This window comes from Leptonotus elevatus, chromosome 15 (assembly GCF_054856555.1).
Source record: "Leptonotus elevatus isolate MCC_2025b chromosome 15, RoL_Lele_1.0, whole genome shotgun sequence".
Lineage (NCBI taxonomy): Eukaryota > Metazoa > Chordata > Actinopteri > Syngnathiformes > Syngnathidae > Leptonotus > Leptonotus elevatus.
The window spans coordinates 2,168,385-2,180,719 of NC_141253.1; the positions used below are offsets into that span (position 1 = coordinate 2,168,385).

At 38.2% G+C, this 12,335-nt stretch overlaps 1 protein-coding gene across 4 annotated transcripts in view; it reads left to right on the forward strand.

Moving 5' to 3' along the window:
• fcho2 (FCH and mu domain containing endocytic adaptor 2) overlaps positions 1 to 12,335 on the forward strand; it is a 44,757-nt gene that overhangs the window by 753 nt on the left and 31,669 nt on the right. For all 4 annotated transcript variants that reach the window (XM_086097561.1, XM_086097558.1, XM_086097559.1 and 1 more), the window contains exons 2-7: positions 8,203 to 8,294; positions 9,224 to 9,298; positions 9,370 to 9,511; positions 9,708 to 9,860; positions 10,301 to 10,405; positions 10,635 to 10,733. In XM_086097561.1, coding sequence (XP_085953687.1) covers positions 8,203 to 8,294; positions 9,224 to 9,298; positions 9,370 to 9,511; positions 9,708 to 9,860; positions 10,301 to 10,405; positions 10,635 to 10,733 — 666 coding nt within the window. The remainder of the gene's footprint in view (positions 1 to 8,202; positions 8,295 to 9,223; positions 9,299 to 9,369; positions 9,512 to 9,707; positions 9,861 to 10,300; positions 10,406 to 10,634; positions 10,734 to 12,335) is intronic.

Below are 12,335 nucleotides of genomic sequence, written 5' to 3' on the forward strand. Positions count from 1 at the left end.
ACGCGTCATTTTTCTTCCTTCCGTGAAGTTTCAGTGAGAGGCCAGATGTTTGGAAAGTTCCCCGATGGATTTAAAACGCACAACTTTTCTCTTTTAACAGTCTTGGCGTGTCGTTGTTTAGTGTAAAAGCAACTGTTTCATGGCGTGCAATGTCGTCTTTTTCCTGTCCAAAGGTCGTTCGCCCACGAACATGATTTGACGTGGCTATGCTAGCTCAAACAAGTAGAGGCCTGCCTGACACTTCTAAGTCATGTATTTTTATTTATATATTGTTTAATCATTCATTCTGTTAGTACTGTCGTGCAGTGAAAGACAAAGTAGTTAATGGCTTGAATGAAACCGCTCAAAAATTCCTTTTGAATTGGCTTTTTTTTTTAGGCAGCAGCCACTAGTCATTCAAATACTTATGTGGGAGTTACGCTTACAAAAACAAACAAACACGTTGAGGGTTTTACACCACTTACTAGTCAACATTTTATACCATGTTAAAATATGTGTGCTTTGAATAAATTGGATAAAGTTAGCCCAATAGCATTCATTACATTCCAAATAAAAATAAAGCCGTAGTTTTATCATGATGAAAGTCATAACTTTAAAGATCATAAACTTGTCGTTTTTATGAATAACATGGAATTTTATGTGAATAAAGTCCTAATTTTAATAAAATAACGCTGTAATTTAATAAGGATAAATTCATAATTTTAAAGCCACAGTGTGTAGTTTTTGTCGCCACATGGCCCCGAACAGAGTTCTGCATTAGAACAACAGGGCCGTCGCTTTAATAAGACTTTGGCGAGTCTTGAATGTTTTCATTCCGTTTTGAAGGACAGCCATTGAGGAAACAATATGATAATTAAGTCATTGTTGCATGATTACGGTGGTTCTGCATCAGGAACGCAAAACATGTTTCGTTAGCTTTTTACTAATGGACGACAAGCTGTACAGAGTAAAGTCAGAATTTTATAATTGTGTCATTTTTATAGAATAAATGCACAATTTTACAAGAGTAAAGTTTTAATCATATTGAAAGATAAATCCATAATTTTCTAGATTTAAGTAGTAATTTTACAAGAATTAAGTCGGCATTTAGCAAAGCGTAATAATTTATGAGCATAGTCTTATTTTTATTAAAGGTCTAATATAAAAATAATAAAATTACAATTTACATTAAATATTTCGTAACTCATGAAATTGATCTTAGAATTTTAAGAGTCACCAAAGGAAAACAAAGGTCAGGAAAAGCCTTCTAGAACAGCTGAACTTTATTTGGGGTTCATCAGAGGCACTTTAAATGGTGGCTTGTGTGTGCTGACCCACATGCAGTATAACAGCAGACAGTCTGAATCTGTTTGCTTGATTCTGAACAGCTATATCCTCATTTACTTGAGGGTGTGCACACTTCTGCAACTTACCCTTTTGGAATCAGTTAAACGAGATATAAGTCACATCAATGATGGATATATATCTGCATCTCATTTATTTATATCACAAACCCTGACAGTTGAACAGGGGTGTGTAGACTTTTTATATCGGCTGTATTAATAAGTCTTTGGAGTCAATTGACGGTGCAATCACAAAAGCAAACTTGGCGGTGACCTAAATAGAAAAGAGGCGAGCAACTCTGTCAGTCTGGCCTTTGTGCCTCGGCCACAAGAGAATCCAGTGATGGCAAAGATCAGCTGTGTGTTTAACATGCGTCGCACACACACACACCCATGCACACATACACACACACACACACACACGATGGCACCCGGCAATGTGTGCGTTTACTTTAGACTGCCCTGCAAATCATCAACCAAAGCGCACACACAAATAGAAATCATAGAAACTTGCGTTGGAAGCCGGGTGACAAATTTTCCTTTGCATACAATACAGCTCTGTTGTTGTTGCATTTAAGAGAGAGTTTGTTTACCTGTATATGGCATGTTGCCCTACTGGTTACAACAACTGACTTGCAGTCAAAAGGTTTCAGGTTCGAGTCTGGACTAGGGCGCTTGACCCCCCGATTCTAATAAAACATCCATGTTAGGTTTATTAAAAACTCGTAATTGTCCATTGTTGTGAATAGGGCCAAACTAAGACGTATTTTTTTTAGGTCAATACCGATTTTTGGTCGATTAAAAATACGCTAACTGATTAATCGGGCAATTATTAAAAAATATATATATAATGAATAAAATTACTTATTTTTGGCCCATTAATGCTCACACAGGGGTGTCAAACTCATATTAACTCAAGGGCCACATGGAGGAAAATATCAGTAACATGGTATATAACTTAAAAACAATTATTCGCCAGATTTTCGCTATTTGTGGGTTAGCCCGACATTACGGTGCTCAACTGTAATTATATTGTTAAAAAAAATAGCACGAATGCAAATGGAACGCAGCAACACGTTGCCTGAATGAGTTCCGGACGTGTCGTAGCTACTCGTTTTGCATATATATTGTTCCCAGAATGCATTGTGTGGCACAGTTAATGAAGTTATAAGGACGTTAATCCTTGTCATATGTGTTTATGTTACCAGCTGAATTTGTGTCGTATTTAAAACGTTTATGACGGTCTATGATTTTTATTTTTTATTTAAGCAAACCATAACCATAGTCCATCCAGGGCAATTCCATGTAGCAGTTGCATTGCTCATCTGAAGATTGCTTGTGAAATTAAGAATTTATATGTTTTGATTGTGGCCATAACTTTTTTTTTTTTTTACTTGACAAAATCATCTCGCGGGCCGGATTAAACCCCTTTGCGGGCCTGATCTGGCCCGCGGGCCGTATGTTTCACACCACTGGCTTACAGCAATACAGTTATGAATTACAGGCAGAATGTTTGACTGTTACAATATTTGTTTTACTTTAGTATTTGTTTAAAATAGAGAGAAAAATTGGCAAAAAATGGCTTGAGTATTCTTATTGTTTATGGAGGGATATTTGAATTTTAATCTTTGTCTTAAAAAGTAACGAAAATTCTTTCTGGCTCGGATTTGCAAAATTGGCCATTGTGGAGACATTAGACAAAAGCGATTATTGTTTCAACGCTATTGCCTTTCACACAACTGGATAATTTTTCATCTTATAACCGAGGTGTGAAAGTGGCAACTAACAAGGAGATGGTGCCATTCCCGCCGTTCACGCAATCTTAGAAACGGCAAAATATGCGCATTCCCGTCGCATTGTCAGTTACTCTCATCTTGCCACTATTTGCGGCACGGCAATAGTTCACCGATTAGCTTAGCTTTAGCCTTCCATTGTAATGGGAAAGCAAGATTGGCCATCCGCGATAAGAGAAGCATGTTGATGCGGCTTTCTGTATTGTGTGTATCCAAACAGCGCTCGCACAACTCAAATGGTGCGAATCGTGCATTTTAAAGGCATCACGACAACAACGGATGCATTTCATCACATCGCCGTCTCAAGAGGAAGGTCGAGCGGAGCTTGTGCAATCGTGTTGCATAGTTACTATCTGACAAAGATTTTACCCAGCTCAGCCTTTTTGTAGTGAATCCAGCAAAAGTCCCTTTCCCGTCTTCACTTCCCCGTGTGTAAGGTACATGAAACACAAGTGGACCTGATGATTTTGAGGAAGACTCCGTTTCAGACGTCAGGTTTTATCGCAGTATTAGTAGTGTTTTTTTCCCATTTCAATCTGGCCAACCTTTTTGCATTTTTCTTCCGACTTGTCTTTGTGTAAATGACTACTTTGAGATGAGGATTGAAGTTGTTTGGGGGGAAAATGCTGGCTAAAATTTTTATTGTAATAAAAAGTTGGGTGTGCCAAAAAATCGATTCTCATAAGAATCGTCACTCTCATTTAGTACGATACAGAATCGATTTTAAATGTCCCAAAATCGATTTTATGTAAATGATTTTAAACTGTCTTCCCTTTATTTGTGTGCCTTTTATGGGAGCGCTGTTCATGTTGTACCCGATTTCGCCACTTAGGGGCAGTGTGGTTCCACGCGGTCTGATACACTGTTAAGTTGTAGCCACATTAGAGAGTAGAAGGAAAAAGTCACGATCAAGTCATTCCAATAAAAGTTGTTTTTTTGCAGCGTGGCGGCGTTCTTTTGAGTGATAAAAGTGCCGCGAGTAGCCGCTAAATTAGCATTAGCGAGTCAGACTGGGGTAGATCTTTACGATTCCTTGAACATCTATAAATTGACGCAAAAATCATTGTCAATCAAATCATTGTCAATCAAAAATCTTTTTTCATCAAAAATCGATTCTGAATCGAATCGCACAAACCCAAAAATCGGAATCGAATCATGAGACATTCACAGATTCCCACCCCTAATGTGCAGGTATTCGGATGAATATTGTGTTTTTGGAATTTGATAAAGCAGACTAAATCCATCAATTTTCATCCATCTCAGTGCGCTGCCATTTTGTTACCAAAATGCCTTCGGGCTCGCATTGCGAACGCCACGTGACCAAACCTAGAAAGTAGGTGAGTCGTGACTGCGACGTGACGCACTGTGATGTCAATTTCAGAAAAAGGACCTCAGTGTCCTCAGATTGATTAACATGGATGGATTATTGATTCTGATGAATTCTCATTCCACCAACACAACCTTATCAGAATACCGTGTTGAGACTTGAGAGATTTTTGTTTGGTGTTGTGCCGTGAGATTTTTTTTCCCCGCGTAAAATTTGTGCCCTGGCTCAATAAAGGTTGGCAAACGCGGGTGACAAGCCGCCTGGAGGGCGCAAATCCCGTTTGGGCTTCTGTGTTTTTCCACTGCACTTACCTGAACATTCCCGCGTCTACTTGCCGGCTGGCTGGACATGAAACGACCAAATAAAAGTCCACTTAGCCCGCCTGTGATACATTCTGCACCTTCCCGCGATCGATGCTTGCGGCGGCCTCGGACGGCCTTGTCAAAAATGCTCTGGCCTTTAACCAAGAGTCAGCAATATTTACTGTCTAAAGAGCTGCACCATAACCACTTTTGAAATTCATTTTCTGCTACCTTTCATCTTCCTGTTTTCATACCTTTTTAGTCTTTTCTGCCTTTGGAAAATTTCTGACATATTTGTTTGACAATTTTCTGGACATATGGCAATTTTCTGTCTTAATTCATTTTTGGGACATTTTATGGCATTTTTTCTACCTTTTTTTGCTATGACTTTTTCGATATTTTTGGCAATTTTGGTCATTTGATGGTAATTTTCTGGATTTCTTCTTTTGTTTTTAGACATTTTACAGTTACTTTGTTAACGTTGTCTATTCTGTCATTTTTGTAAATTTCATTGTCATTTTCCTTATCGTAAATTTCTGCTTTTTGGACATTTAATGATAATTTTTTTTGCAATTTTTCAAACATTTTCATCTACCTTTCATCTCTTTTTCTTAAAAATTTGGACTCTTGACATTTTATGAACATTTAAATGTTCAATTTTTACCTAAATCATGAATTCATTTGAAAAATATTTTTGTTTAAAAAAATATATATAAAAAAATAAAATAAAATAAAATAAAATAAATTTTATATATGTATATATATATATATATATATATATATATATATATATATATATATATTTTTTTTTTTTTTTTTAAAGAGATTTACAGGGAGCCACAGGAGAGTGACTAAAAAGCCTCATGTGACTTCAGTGGCAGGGTTTGCAGACCCTCCCTTAAACTAAGCCTTTAAAGAGCTTTTGAGCTCCTCATAAACCATGTAAGTTTGAACTCTTCGAAAATCATCGCAGCAAAGTCCATCGTTTTTGTCCTCGCGCTTGCACAGAACCACCCAGAAATCTTTTTCCTGCCTTTGTGTTCACTTTGATTGAAATGGCACTCCACGTGAGCATGTTTGTTTGTCACGCTCTCTTCCCGTCGTTGCTTGCTTTCATCACTTCCCCTCCGCCGTGCATTGTGTGTTCTGACCACCAAAATTGTTTTATTTATTTATTTTTTAATCCAACCCCAGGAGCCAGTTACACGTAGCAACATGAAATTTGGGAGACATGTCTAACCTGAGTCGAGAAACGGCTATTTGCAATTGCTGTGTTGTACCAATGTTCACAAGACAAATGGGCGCCGCCGCTAAATAAACAAGCGTGTTTGTTATGGTATGTATGACCAAGTCAAGTTTGTTGACTTGCCATGAAACAAGGAAATCCACTAATCTGGTTGTAATGGCGTTTGGTATCCCCCAAGGCCCATCTTTTCAACATAAAAATAGTTATTAGATGAAGAATTTATAAGAATGCAGATAAATTAGTTGTCACTACACAGTCTGTGGCATATAAGTGGGAGGCGGCTTTCAGAGCCTTTATTATGACACATTATTAGTTTCACAAGTTCAAAGCCAAAGAAACGTCACGAGGAGAGATTATAATTGAGGGAGAAAAAAAAAGTAAAATCTTTTTTTTTTACGAGGGAAATAACCCAGAAAAGTAAGCCGAGTTTGAACTGTGCATGAAGAGTAAAAAAAAAAGAAGATCTGCATCTTGACAGGTGACAAATTTTGAAAGTGTTTACCTTTTCTCAACAGTGCACTGATTACTCTGCTACAGAAGCAAGTTAAACCAGCCAATTAGTTTGAAAATCTACAAGTTTCTTTATTTCTGATCTCCAAATTTTGAATCAGCGTTTGCCAATAAAAAAAAAAAAAAAAGTTTTTTTTTTAGTTACATATTAACAATGATCAAAACAGATTTACGACAAACAAACAGAGCTTTCGTAACACAAGAAAGCTATGAAATATACATTATTACAAATAGATGCCAAGAACGTCTCTGATAGTGTGGAATGGTCTTTTTTTCTCTCTCAAAACATTAGAAAGATTTCAATTTGGTAACTCAATCATAAACTGGGTTATTGGTGACTTTGTTATTGTTTTTGCTCATCTGAAGGTTACGTGAGGACTGTGCTGGGCTTATCTCTCCTTTTTGAAACACGCCATGCATGTGTGTGTGTGTCATTCATGTAGCTGCCGGCAACCGAAACCACCAAACCTGTTTTCTAACATTTCCCTTTCCCCTTGAGTCAAATGTAGGCCAGTTTTGACGAAGAAGTTAGCGCAGATCGTCACGCCAGCGCGCACACACACACACACACACACACACACCGTGTGGCGGCGAGAAAGGGGGCTTGTGTGAGGATGTTGTGGCCCGTGTGAAAGTGCTGACCGCGGCGGCGCGTATGGGAACGAGGAAATAACTGCAAAAAATGAGGATGCTTGCTGAAGTTGCGTTCCGTGCGCTGACAGCAAATCATTTCAAATAAAAGTCTTTGCACTTAGCACTTCAATATTTATTGTGGCTTTTTTTTTTTGGCATTTGGAAATAAATGTAAAACATTTTGTCACTCAAATGTAGTTTACCTTTGTCTTAACTATGATTAGCATATTTTTTTCCCTTTTTCACACAGAAATAACATCAAATTGGTGCTAGTCATTTTTAACTGTTAGTCTCCTATTTTCCCACCAAAGCGAATGTCCGTCCCTTTAATAGATGCCGTACCCCTAATAGCAGTGTGTGCCATCTCCAAATAAACGGCTTCCTCTGAATTGGGTTTTCCCATCAGAAAACAAATCTGATGGCAAATCTGTTGTACACTGCCCTCTGGAGTCCGCAGTAAAAAGGCTTCAGTCATTCACATGTCATTAAATTACGGACACCTTCATCCTGGAATGTCTTTCATGAGGAGACCCACAAAAAAAAAGAAAAAGAAATCATGAGGCTGTTTCCCAAACGACAGAGGAAGTCTGATATTTTCGTTTGAAGCGACCTTTTCCAGAGACCTTTCAAAGACAAACGCCTAGAAAATTTAATTAGATTTCTTTCAAAATTTGAAATAGTTATACTCCACTGAAGTATTTGATGAAAATCTTGATGACTTGCCATCAAATTATTTACCTTTCTGCATATTAAAGCGCCGCTCAACAAGTCAAGGTGAACCTTTTTTCAATTATTCAGAGGCAGCTTTGCATTTTTTTAAATGTTCACGCAAGTCGACACCCGTCGCCCGGCAGCTCGGACGCGTGCCGTCAACAGTCTTGCAGACTGACCGTCTTTTTACCCCCCGGACGCTCCCAATATTGATTGAGGCGTGTTCTGAGATGGGCACGCGTGACATGAGGGCTGATTCTGTGGCAACTCCGAGCCATGCGGGTTGAAAAGGTCGTCGGTATTGAGTAATGCGTGCTCGCCAACTGATCTTCTTCACATCTTCCCATTTTGTTGACAGGGCGACAAGAACAATGGCTTTGATGTGCTGTACCACAACATGAAACACGGGCAGATTTCCTCCAAGGAGCTGACAGACTTCATCAGAGAAAGGTTAAAAAAACAAGACATAAACAATCACACTTGTACCACATAAGCTAAGGTAGAGCATTTTATTGTGCTCTGCCTTTGCCATTAGCTTCCTTGACAGCCTGCAAAATTGGCGTAATCTAAAATGAGCATGTTGCAAAAAAGTCACTCAAAGCCAAAGAAAAAAGAAAAAAATGAAACGTATCCCTGCACTAAAAGTGGGGTGAAATTCCCAGAATGTAATAAATGTACCCATCGTAATCTACGTGCATTGATAAAATAGGGATAATATTAAAATTACATACAATAATAATGTGTGTAAAATAATATTGTAATAATAGAATGTAAGAAGATAATACTAAGGTAAAATAATGTGTAAATTGTGTACAATTACCAATATGTAAGATAGTATAGACTCCGTATGAGTGAATAATAACCGTATGTAAAATAATATTGTGCAGTAATAGTCTGGAAAATTATATTAGTATGTGAAAAAAAAAATCAAAAGTAATTATTTGTAAATTCATAAATTGTAAAATATGTAAATATATGAAAAAGTGCTTTTACCTGTACATAAATAAAACAATAACAGTAAGTAGTACTTTTAAATTAATAAAATACCAAATTTGAATCCAATCAAATGTAAATTACATATAAACTTTTATCAGTATTATGTAAGATGATAATAATGATGATGGTACCTGTATGAATAGTAATAGTTTGTAAAATAACACTGTAATAAAAGTATGTGACTTTAAGCCTATTGTGGCATTGTTGCTTAGAGCCATGAATGCTTGATTATGTCTCCCTCTGGTGGCAAAATGCTACACTGTTGAAAGGGTGATTGCAAATCCACCATGTCCACTGTCTTAAATGTAGAAAATATATTTTACATAGCATATTTATTCTTTGAGTGGCTTATTTTTGTTTTTGACATTTTGCTATCTTTTCAGGAGTGTCATCGAAGAGGCCTACGCCAGATCCATGACCAAGCTCGTCAAGACAGCGGGGAACTTTTCACAGCTCGGGTGAGTCGAGCGCACTTTTTTTACTTGGGCGGGCCGGTAGCAACGTACGGCAACGGACCTCTCGACCGCAGGACGTTTGCGCCGGTGTGGGAGGTGTTCAAGGGCTCCACAGAGAAGCTGGCCATGTGTCACATGGAGCTGGTGCGCAAGCTACAGGAGCTCATCAAAGATGTGCACAAGTACGTGGAGGAGCAGGCCAAAGCGCACAAGAAGGTGAGCGTCAACCACTGGGTTTAAGAAGGGTGTCAATGGCCTAGTCTGAGTCACTCAGTTTTTCCTTTTTTTAATCTGTCATCAAAACAATGATCAATTTGTGTAAAAAACAACAACATTGGTTTCATTCACATGCCAAAGATGTCATTAGGTAGAGGCGCTCTCCTCCACTTGATGACCTTATTGTTCTGGTTAGACAAAAGAAGAGGTCGCGTCCACCTTGGAGGCCGTGCAGAACATCCAGAGCACCGGGCAGGCCCTGCAGAAGTCCAAGGAGAACTACAACGCCAAAACTGTGGAGCAAGAGCGTCTCCGCAAGGAAGGCGCCACCCAGAGAGACGTGGACAAGGTAGGACGGGGACACTTAAGACCTTTGCTCGCTGCCCGGGAACGCTTGGGTCCGTCCCGTGGCAACCGTACTGATGAAAACAAATGTGTGAAACCCGATATAGGGAGACCATATTGAAAAAACATTCATAGTCTTATCCCTCCTACACACTTTAAACATCTTTACATTCATTAAAACTACTTCCCTGTGATTGGCTGGCAACCAGTTCAGGGTGTACCCCGCCTACTGCCCGAAGCCAGCTGGGATAGGCTCCAGCAACCCCCCGCGACCCTTGTGAGGACAAGCGGTACAGAAAATGGATGGATGGATGGATGGATGGATGGATGGACATTCATTAAAATGCACGCTTACCTTTTTCAATTGCAAACGATGAACTTGGAAATCGGATGTTTTTCTTTTAGTTTTGTACAAACTGATAAATTTTTCTGGTACTTTTTCAGGCGGGAATAAAAGCCAAAAAAGCCACCGAGACCTACAAGTCGTACGTGGAAAAATACGCCTATGCCAAGTCCGACTTTGAACTCAAGATGGAGGAAACAGCACAGGTATGATCTTTGTCTTTTTGTTTGACAAGAGCCTGCTCTCGTTAGAATCGAACCGATTTGGACCCCAAAAAATTGACCCCACAGAAGCTGTAGTAAAAGTAAATAGTAAAACCCATTCTAAACCTTCTAGCGGAGGCTATAAGCACAAAAACAGCTTAAGCACAGCTTTTTATTTTGTCTATTAAAAAAAGTCATATTTTGTTTCATGTTTTGTGTCGTTTCTACGCAGAAATTCCAGGACATTGAAGAAAGCCACATCCTCCACATGAAGGAAATCATCCAGTCGTACTCGCAGTCCGTGGATGAAACGCACATCCTAATAGGAGAGGTGAGTGCATGCACGCACACGCACGCACGCACGCACGCACGCACATGCTCCGGAACATTCCAGCGGGTGGAGGTAGGTGTTGACCCGACCGGGTTCACTGGGCGTCATATCAATTTGTGTTCGCTTTGATCTCGCTAATGGTTTAACTGGGAAGCAGGAAATGCGCCGTTCGGCCTTGCGCGCCCGACAATTAAAAAGTGATCCAAACTCATCTAAAACACCTCCGTCACGCTCCCAGCGTTAGTCTCCACTTGTTTGCTAACTTTTAAAGTTCACTCCGCAAGCAAACGCAGAGGGGAAAATGCCCGCTGTGCTGCATTTTCTTGCGTTGCCCACTGAGGGGCGCTCAACTCCGCAGAAAACACTTTCAGGTTGTCTGTAGGCAACACCTATTTCCAGAATTTGAGGAATAGTGAAGTCACGCTCTTGAGCCAAAAAATAAAAATTAGGAGACAGTAAAAATACAGATTTTATATTTTTAAGAGCCCAAATAGTTTTTTTCCCGGAAAAAAAAAAGGTGTATATTTCAAGAAAAAAACACATATTTTGGATTTTTTTTTAAATTAGATTTTTCATGATACAAAAACATTATTTTTCTTTAAAATTCTTGCATAAAAATAAAGACATACATTTTATGTTTTCAAGAGCTGAACATTTTTTTTGTTTTTTTGTTTTTAAGATAGACATTTTATAGGTTAATTTCCTGGGAGTTTGTTTTAATAAAAATTATATTTTTTCCCAAAAGATAAATGTTTATTTATTTATTAGATAAAAATATGTTTTGGAGCATGTAAATTGAAGAAAATAGGGTATTTTGAGATGTTGTACTTTATGCCTTTTATCAAGAATAAAATATATATTCCACTTTTATGCAGTATTAAAAAGCAATAATACACATTTTTTACAACTTTTTTTGACCAAATAATATTAAATCCTCATATTCATGTCAACATTCTTACTTTATTCTTGGAATAAATACAACCACAATTTTCCTTTTCAATGTGGCTCTGACAATACAGTACAGGCCAGAAGTTTGCACACACTTTCTTATGCAATGCATTTGCTTTATTCTCATGGCTGGTTACGTTGTAGATTTTCACTGAAGGCATCAAAACTATGTATGAACTGATGAGGAGTTATGTACTGAAGAAAAAAAAGTGAAATAACTGAGAACATGCTTTATATTATAGATTTTTCAAAATAGCCATCCTTTGCTCTGGTTACTTTTTTTTGCATACTTTTTACCTTTTTGAAGCTCATCGAGAGAATGCCAGGAATGTGCAAAAAAAGTAATAAGCGAAAATTATTTATTTATGTATTTATTTAATTATTTTCACCTTTTTTGTTAAGTGTATAACTCCAAATGTGTTTGTTAGTTGTCGTCATAGTTTTGATGCCTTCAGTGAGAATCTACAATGTACATAGTCATGAAAATAAAACGTAGTATTGAATGAGAAAGTGTGTCCAAACTTTTGGGCCTGTATGTACTTCTGTAATATACAACATGAAGTCGCTTTTGTGTTCCTCTTTCATCCTCCGAGAGGCGCACAAGCCCACAGTGAAAGTCGCAACGCCCGCCTGCAGCTGAAGCGGCAAATAAGT